General features: G+C 42.0%; 1 protein-coding gene across 1 annotated transcript; it reads right to left on the bottom strand.

Moving 5' to 3' along the window:
- Positions 1 to 370: 370 nt before the first annotated feature.
- On the bottom strand, positions 371 to 3,805 carry LOC127122255 (uncharacterized). Its single transcript, XM_051052621.1, has 4 exons — positions 3,275 to 3,805; positions 1,453 to 2,869; positions 1,056 to 1,326; positions 371 to 503 (listed from the first exon to the last, which is right to left on the bottom strand). The coding sequence occupies exons 1-4, from the start codon at positions 3,803 to 3,805 to the stop codon at positions 371 to 373; spliced, it is 2,352 nt and encodes a 783-aa protein (XP_050908578.1).
- Between the last annotated feature and the right edge of the window lie 5,976 nt (positions 3,806 to 9,781).

The following is a 9,781-nucleotide window of genomic DNA, read 5'->3' as shown; positions in this document are numbered from 1 at the left end:
ACCTTGACTTCCTTTCTATCCTCCTCAATCCCCAGATTGATCACATCCACTGGTTCTTGATGAGGCTGAATCATAAGGAATTATAGCATTGTCGTGTTCAATGGATCCAGTTATTAATGATCTGCATGGAAATGATTTTTCTTTTTAGAGGAAGATTTTAAAAAATGAAAGTGATGTGAAATAAAAATTTCCATTTTTTTGTTGTTTATTTGTTTGTAAAAAAAATAAATTAATTAAAAAGATGAAAGACAGGGATCTCAAAAAATGTGCTTTGTATTGATGATAAGGCTTAAATATTAACACAAAATGGGCCCTACAAAGCTATCCATATGCCTTGGGCATGACATTGGATGTTTTAGAAAACAGTAAATTACTTTGAACAAGAAACTATATCCGGAACATCTGTTGCCTTCCAGTTAGTGAGAGCGACATCTGGAGGTCCACAAAACACCATCTTGGACAAATCTAGATCTTCATCTTCAAGAGCATTCACTTGATCATCACTTCGGAAACCAGCTTTAGAGAATATTTCCTAGATGCTAGGAACCTTCCCCTGATGTATATTCTGATCTTTGAAAAGTTCAATAGACGACTGATATCCTAATCCACACTTGTCTTTCTTCTCTGGTAGTTCAATCACTGTGCCCCAACTTCCAGGGCAACCAGCTTCAATTGCAGCTTTCACACTCTTCCACGAGGTCATGACCCCCTTGGGTTCTTCAACAAGTTTCGGCTTAGTCTGGACCACATTGACCACTTCAAGGGCTTGGAGAGGAGTTTCAACAATGTCTTCACCTACTTCAATGTATCTGAAAGAAGTCAAATGGCTGACGAAAATATCTTCCTCTCCGGATACTGATACCAGCTTACCAAAAGTAACAAACTTCAGCTTTTGGTGAAGTGTCGAGGTGACAGCTCCAGCAACATGGATCCAAGGTCTACCTAACAGACAGCTATAGGCAGGCCTAATATCCATTACTTGAAAGGTAATACGGAAAGTTTGAGGGCCAATCAGGATTGGGAGGTCAATCTCCCCAATAACTGTTTGCTTAGACCCATCAAAAGCTTTAACTATCAAAGCATTGGGTCTCATCTGCACCCCTTCAATATTCAATTGTGCCAGGGTAGTCTTAGGTAACACGTTCAAGGATGAACCTGTATCCACCAGTACTCGAGCCAAAGTAACATCTGTACATTGAATGGAGATATGAAGCGCCATATTATGTTCTCGCCCATTAGGGGGTAAATCATCATCAGTGAACATCAAACAACTACTAACATTGAGATTAGCAACCACATTATCAAACTGAATAACACTGATGTCTTCTGCCACATAAGCTTCGTTCAAGAACTTCAATAAAGCAGTCCTATGAGCCTCAGAACTCATAAGTAGAGAAAGAATGGAGATTTTTGAAGGAGTTTGGTTGAGCTGATCTACGACCTTGTAATCACTCTTCTTGATGATCTTCAAGAATTCTCTATCCTCTTCAGCAGTCACTGCTTTCTTAGATGATCCTTCTCCTACTTCTGGAGGATTCACCTCTTTCCCTTTCGTTGGTTCAACTGTTGGTACACTTTCTTTGTTTGGGATCACTTCAGGAGCGAAAACCCTTCCACTTCGAGTCACCCCACTAGCTCCAGCGATGTTAGTCACATCTGGCTCTTTCAAGATTACTGGTTTGTTACCCACATAAACTACAGGCTCATAGTTCCAAGGCACTGCTTTGGTACTGTCAAATGAGAATGGAGCGGGAACATGGATAACCATGGGCTCAATCTTCTTCACTGGCTCTAGGTTAGCATTTCTCTGATAAGGGACCACAAAAGGCTTGGGAAGCCTCTCCTGATCAAACACAGGTACAATCACAGCAACGTCCTCATCAATCTTTGCTCTAGTGAACTGAATAACCCACTGATCCATCAAACGTTGAAGATAAATTTTGAATTCACCACACTGATTAGGGTTGGATGAACACACCACACAATTATCATGTACTCCATTCATCAATTCTGCTTCCATCAATCTAGCATGGACCACTGTTAAAAGAGTCTTCAACTTGAACACATCCTTTATCAATACATCTTCAGTTGAACTTTCTATAACATTGACACCTGAACTATCATGTTTAGGCAAAGGACTGTTCCCCACATTTGGAACATCAGCAAAAGACAATATTTTCTGATCTATCAACTCTTGAACCCGGAGTTTGAACACCTTACAATTCTCTGTTGTATGACCCTCTGAATTAGCATGAAAGGCACATCTAGCATTCTCATCATACCAAGGCTTATGCGGCTTCGACATTGGAGGTAGTGCCCTTGGCACGACAATCCCATTCTGAATCAGATACGGTAGCAATTGAGTGTAAGTCATTGGGATAGGAGTGGTATTCACATTATTGTATTGTTGATATGGCCTCTGTTGATTTGGCCGTTGCTGCTGAACTGAACGTGGTTGATTATTCTGTTGATTTCTCTGTTGATGTTGAGGTGGAGGAGCCTGGAACTGAGGTTGTGGAGCTTGATATTGAGGAACTGGAACTTGATAATGAGGTACCGGAGTTGGAATAGGAACATGAGCAATTGGACGATAAGGCATGGTTGGATATTGAGCAGCTGCTACGTAAGGGTACTGATAATAAGGCAGAGGAGCAGGAGCCCTGGGTGGTACCCTCCTCTGAGAAGAAATGGCACTAGTCTCACCCTCGTTCCTCTTGAATCCGTTGAAAGGCTTCTTCAAGATTGGTTGACTGTTGGAACCTCCCTGGATTTTACCCCTCTTCAGTCCTTCTTCTACTCTTTCTCCCACGATCACCATGTCAGAAAATCTTGTGGACACACTACTGATCAATCTTTCATAATATTGGCCCTGCAAGGTTCCCATGAAAATGTCAATCAATTCACGATCATCCAGCGGCGGGTGCACCCTTGCAGCCAATTCTCTCCAGCGTTGTGCGTATTCTTTAAAAGATTCATTGTCTTTCTGGGCCATACTCTGAAGCTGAGTACGGTTTGGTGCCATGTCAATATTATATTTGTATTGCTTTGCGAATGCTTCAGCCAACTCATCCCAAGTGTGGATGTTGCTACATTCCAACTGCATGTACCAGTCCAAAGATGCCCCAGTTAGACTGTCCTGAAAGCAATGGATCATGAGCTTATCATCTCTGGCATAGGCAGCCATTTTTCTGCAATACATTTTCAAATGTATGTTAGGACATGTGAGTCCTTTGTATTTTTCAAATTCAGGCGCTTTGAATTTTGGAGGAATCACCACGTCTGGGACTAGACACATCTCCAAGGCACTTAAACGGGTTGAGTTATGTCCTTCCAAGATTCTTAGCTTTTCGGCCAGAGCACGACACATCAAGATAGCCTCAGAATCTTGGGCAGCAGTAGGGATGACCACTGGAGTAGCTCCATTGTAATTCTGCATTTCAAACTCGTCCTGGAGCTCCTCATCAGTGCGGGGAATGGCCACTTGATTGACAATCGGAGGTCCTTGCGCAGCGACTCCATCAGCTACTCCAGAAGTATGCGCAGGTGGAGGCACATGAGTTCTTTCAGGCGGTGGAACAAAACCTGGAGGAAGACCGTAGATAACGGGATTTGGAATAGGAACTGAAGGTCTTGACTGAAGAGCAACCCCTTGAACTAGAGCATCGTTCCTTGCAGCAGCGGCAACACGAGCCTCTTCTTCCCTTCTAGCCAGAGCTTGTATAGCCTCAAAGATCTGTTCGATCTTGCTTTTGACAGAGTCCATCTCCTCTCTGAAGGCAGCTTGTTCTTCTCTAACTACATCCATGATTCTTCTTGTGTTGGAGCGAGTAGCGTATGCACGTTGAGGAATCAGCTTGAACTACTGGAGACGAGAAAAAATGGAATGAGTTTTTGTTTTGAGAAATGAAATGCATGATGCATATGGATTTAAAAATGTCTTTTATGCTTATGTTTAGTTTTATTTTCAGGGAACCGTGTTTAGATTCCTTGTTATTTAGCAAGCATTCAAAGAGATCACGGGGAATAAAACAAGAATGGAACCAAACTTTTTTGTACAAAAGAAACTCAAAATCCTTCATTCATTCAATTCAAAATAGAGTACAAGGATTGAGTACAAAATATTCTTTCAAACATAAAGGAAAGTACAACATAAAAAAAAAGGTCAAACTGCAGGCTTCTGTTTGTTGAGATCTTCCAACTCTCCTTTGAACCTTTTCATCATGTCTTCACAAAGATAAATAAATTCAGTCACTGAACGAGGGATGTTGTCATTGTCTATGTCTTCCAAAGCACATCTTAGCATCAAAGGCACATTCGTAGCCATGCCATTACAGAAGTCTATCAAACTGGCAAACTTGTCTCGATACTCATTTCTTTGTTCATGTAAAAACTGGATGGTTTCTTCGCAGGCTGCCAAACTAGCATTAACATTTTCCCTTGCGTTCATCCAATCTTCACCTTCTTGTAGCAAAGAGTCATGTCGGCCTCTCCAGTATCGTTCCCACTCATTAGCATTTTCAACCTCCTGGCACTTTCCATTCCACATCTCAGGAGTAACCTGAGTAGCAGCCATATCACTCTCTTTACTACGGCGTTCTCGTTCTTCCCTTTCTTTTGATTCAAAGAGTGAAACACTGAGGTTGGCTATCTCAGCCTCAAGCGTCTCTCTTATCTCCTTTTTTTGTTTTGTGGCGAGCTTCCACCATTTCTCTTTCTCACGACAATCCCTCCCAGCCTCTCTCAGTTGGCTTTTGACGGTATTCAAACAGCTCTCAGCCTGATCTAACCCCTGTTTGACTCTTTTTCTCTTATATTCCTCCTTATCAGTCCTTTCCACATTTGCTTGAAGTTGTGTTTTTTTTCGCCCAAGCTCCCACTTATGATTATCCCTTTCTTCAGTAATCCGGAGAAGGTTCAACCGTAGCTCCTCATTCTCTTTTTCCAAACTTTGGATGACAACTTTGAGCTCTTTAGCTTCCTCCATAGTGACGTGAGTAGGTTCTGGAGGATTTGTATGCATTGGAGGCTCATAAGGGTATGGTAGTTTGTCTTGAGAAGCTTTGGCTTGGACCCAACTTGTATATGGCCCTCTAGCTATACAATTCTTCTTTCCACACTCCCTTTTTCCTTCTCTACGAACTTTAGTCCAGGCACGGCCTATCCTCTTCACCAGATCAAAGTCCTTCACTCCTTCTCCCAGCAAGAAACCTTCTAACAACTTGTCTTCTGGTTTGTCATTCATAGGAAACCCAAGTTGCCGCATAGCAAGCTCAGGGTTGTAATTGATGCAACCTCGAGTTCCTATGAGTGGCACATTATGGAAGTTGCCACATTTGACGATTATGTCCACATCATCATAAACACGAGAGTACCAGGTGATGTCATTGGCAGTGAGAGACATGATTTTTTGAGACCACTTGAGGTTATCCTTGTTCTGAATAAAAGGCCCTTCGCTTGGTAAGTGAGATAAGAACTATTTATACAGTAAAGGAGCGCAACACTGGATCATCTCCCCTTCTTCTCATTTCTCCAATGGATAGAGTGATAAACATCTGCAAGCAAGGTGGGAATGGGATTCTTGAGCAAGAAAATGCGTATAGCAGTCATGTCCACGAAGTCATCAATGTTCGGGAACAAGACAATCCCATAGAGTATCAAGGCTAACACATCATTGAAAGCGACCCAATCTTCTTTACTTTTGAAATCTGAAGCTTTTCCCACTAAGAACTTCAAAGTGAAACCTGAAGTGCCTCCTTTTGGTCCAAGATTAGCTTTCACTTCCGCTTTATCTAGACGTATAGCTGAACCTATTTGTTGATGTGTAGGAAGTTCCCCTAGACCGGTGTAAGGGATTTCATCCTTGATACCAATGTTTGCTATATGTGAGAACTCTTCCAGTGTTGGCGCCAACTGGAAGTCCTGGAATGTGAAACACCGCAAGGAGGATCATAGAATTGTGCCAAAGTGAAAATGGCCCAAGCATCCACCTCTGTGTTCATGATAGTCAATAGGTCACCATACTCAACACAAAAGTTGTTCCTTCTGATTTTTTTCACATCTGAGATCAACCCCTTAATCAATCCTAGCTTTGGATTCCGGAACTTGAATGAATAAGTACTTTTTTGATTGCTACCCATGTCTTCTGAATGCCTGCAATCAAACGAGTCTTTAGGTCCCTTGAAAATATGCACATGTCATATGTGTTATGATTATGAAATGTTTTATGTTTATGTATGTACAGTTGGGTAGGTGATCATTGGAACATTCTGATTAATTACTTCATGGAGGAAAGGTTCCAAGAATAGGAAAACCAAACAGGTAGGCTCTAGGGTTTAAAAGGTTCCTAGAGTCATGGACCCAATTCAAGAATATTATCGTCAGAACGACTAATCGTAAGACAATAATATCTTAAAAAGGATCTATTCTAGGTTAGGTCTTTGTATTAACCCAACGAGTCCTAAGTCTCGTAGGTCAATACTACACAACCATCGACTCCACGGTTCTAGACACGGTTCCCAGAGTCATGGATCACACCTGACAATATTATCGTCAGAACGACTACTCGTAAGACAATAATATCCTCAAAAATGATCTATTCTGAGTGAGGTCTTCGTATTAACCCAACGAGTCCTAAGTCTCATAGGTTAACACTACACAACCATCGGTCCTAAAAGCCATAGGTTTAGGGTTCTACAAAAGGTCCTCGGAATCATAGGTCGAGGTTGAAGGTATCACCGCCAAAAACGACTAATCGTAAGACAGTAATACTTTCAAGGGATCTCATCTGAGTGGGGTTCTCGCATCAACCTAACGAGTCCGATGTCTCGCAGGTCAATACTACACAACCACCATCCTAACTTAAGTTTTTCTCATAACTCGGGTATAAAGCTTTTCCTCACACAAATGCCAATAGTCCAGAAAGTTCCAATGATACCATATATCAATAATACAGTAATTGGAAATACAGATAATAAAGGCATATATAGATAAAATAAATAAGAAGCAAACAAACAGATAAAAGCAAAAACTCAAACACAAAACAAACTAAATTAGGGTTGACTCGCTTAGGAGAACTTCACGTCCCCAGCAGAGTCGCCAGCTGTCGCGGCGCGAAAAATACCCGAGCGTAAGGAACGCTCGAAATATAAATAAAACAGAGTCGCCACCGAACTTTATTTATTCCCAAAGAGGGAAAGGGGAAATATCGATAAAACCCACGAAAAACAAAAAGAAATGGTCGTCGCAACCAAATCGGGTTCGGGAGTCGGTTATGCAAGGGGAAGATATTAGCACCCCTCACATCCATCGTACTCGATGGGACCCATTTAGTTAGTTTTGTATTAGAGTGTTAGCGTGATATCATTTGCGATATTCTACTTATCGAGTGAGGAAAGAGAAAGAAAGAAAGGAAAGACTTAGGGGTGTTTTAATATTAATGTGCCTGACAAGATTTCGCAATCCTGCTCCTACGTATCTCCAGGTGCTATGAAGAACTCAAGGCATACGTAGTTCTACCCAAAGAGAACTACTGGATGGATTGCTTTTAAAGAGAGTGATGCTTGGATCACATTTGAGCGATTAAACCTTTACTTGCTGCTCACTCTTGGAGGCTGAAGTCTTTGTTTGTTTCACATCAAAATAGATGTTGCATTCTCTTTTCTGAAAATGTTTTCGGGGTCGCACGAGGGCATAAAATAAGTTTGATGAGTTTGAGTTGATTTTAAGCGGAGGCAGGTGTCGCATCCGCGAAAAACAACCGGCGGGCTAAAACAAAAACAACACAGAGCCGCCACCGTGCGTTATTTATCCCAAAAGAGGGAAAGGAAACGCTCGAAGTAAACCTGGGAAAAGCATGGTCTCGCGACCAAAGAGAATGGGATCGGGAGTCGGTTACGCAAGGGGAAGGTATTAGCACCCCTCACGTCCGTCGTACTCGACGGGATCCACGCTCAGAAAGATAGGTTAAGGTTGCTAAAACAAACAGACATCACACGCACACACTAGAAAACAACACAGGTGGGGGAAGAGAGGAACGGGCTCGCTAGGATATCGCATCCTATGCCTACGTATCTCGTCTGGAACGAGAATCAGAGCTACCGTAGTTCGGCTCACGCACGCCAAACAAAACACACACAAACACAGGCAAACCTGGAACCCGAACGCCAATCGCTGGACTTACATCGGCTTCCGAACCAAACAAACACAATCAGGATACGGACAGCCAATCGCTGGTCTTACATCCATATCCCGACACACAAGAAGAAACAAACAACAACAAGTTACTAAGGAGTCAGGTACTCGAGCCTAGCAACTGTCAAGCAACACACACAAAAAGAAAAAAAAAGTGCCCGGAGAGACCTCGCACGGTCTCCTGCCTACGTACCTTATCTGGTATGAGGATCAGGGCGACGTAGTTCCCCTTAACAGGGGAGAAAGACTAGCCTAACCAGATAACAGAGGGAGACACAACTAGGGAGCTGTACTCGAGCCTAGATGTTATCATGCATATCAACCCTAAGTTATGGTTTCTATCTACTTGCACAACAGCAAGCTAATCCTAACCAGGAAAAAGCAAAGCATGCAAGCATAAACAAAGCAAATCAAACATTCATAGTTAGCACACACTATATCCAGTCAAAGTGAGGCTCAAACAAGGGTGAGGCTGCAAGAGCAAGCCATCTGTACAGGGTAGTGTTTGCTCTTAACCCTGACATTGAGAGTCAGGGTGAAGCAGATGAAAGGTGAGTGAAGATTAGACTTCACAGCTCTTATCCCTGACCAGGGAGAGCTTCAGACAAAGGAGTGTGGGTTCAGAAAGGGGGAACCCTTCTACACTCATGACTCTGACTCAACTGTACAACTGTACAAGATCTTGGGTTAATGTCCCAATGCATCAACACAGTGGTGTGAGCAGAGGGGCGACTCAACAGAATAGCGGGAGATAGATTGCATATCTCTCTTGTCCGCCAATTGCCTTAACCAAGGTCTTTTCCTGCTTGGGGACAAAGTTAAACAATCACAAACATCGCCTCTTAAGGAGGACTTCAGACAGTTGCCTGGCCAAATAACAAGCCAGGTCTTCCAGACTACATGGAGACAAGAGAGTCTACCTCAATTGGTTTATACAACCAAGCAGCAGCACAGCAAGTTCTTAAAGAACTGTTAGCAACTAAAGTACCTGAAATCAATCAAATACAGTCAGTATACCAAACAAACCAAAAGTAAACAGCAAAAGTCAACAGTTAACACAATGTACAAGCAATGCCATGTGCAAAGCACAATCAACTCAATTGAGCCAAGCATCCTACAAAACACACAAGTTAGTTTACAACAAGCAACCAAACTCAATTCAATCAACTTGCATTTTTCTCCTTAAGGCATTTGCATCTCAAACCTGAAACACAATTCAAAATTGAGAAACAAGACCACTAGGACAAGCCTAGGGTCAAAAGGAGATGGAAAAATCAAAACAGCAAGTGAAAATTATCCAAAATCACAATCAATCAATTTAGAAACAAATCCACTTGGTCCCATGCTCATATCATTCATTATCATCATTTCATAAAAGAAAAGGCATCAAACATGCAATTTGCAACCTCAAAGGACCAAACAGAATGATCTCAATCAAATCAACACCAAAACATTTCAATAAATTCCACAAAAATTCCAACCTAAACAGAAGACATTCAATGAATAGAATATCAAATTTCAGCTCATTTGGACAAGAGGAAGTAGGGAAATTAAATTCATAAAGTCCAGACAAGTTCAAGCAAGCCAACAT

This window comes from Lathyrus oleraceus, chromosome 2, assembly GCF_024323335.1.
Source record: "Lathyrus oleraceus cultivar Zhongwan6 chromosome 2, CAAS_Psat_ZW6_1.0, whole genome shotgun sequence".
NCBI classification, from domain to species: Eukaryota; Viridiplantae; Streptophyta; class Magnoliopsida; order Fabales; family Fabaceae; genus Lathyrus; species Lathyrus oleraceus.
This window is presented reverse-complemented; position numbering and strand designations above follow the sequence as displayed.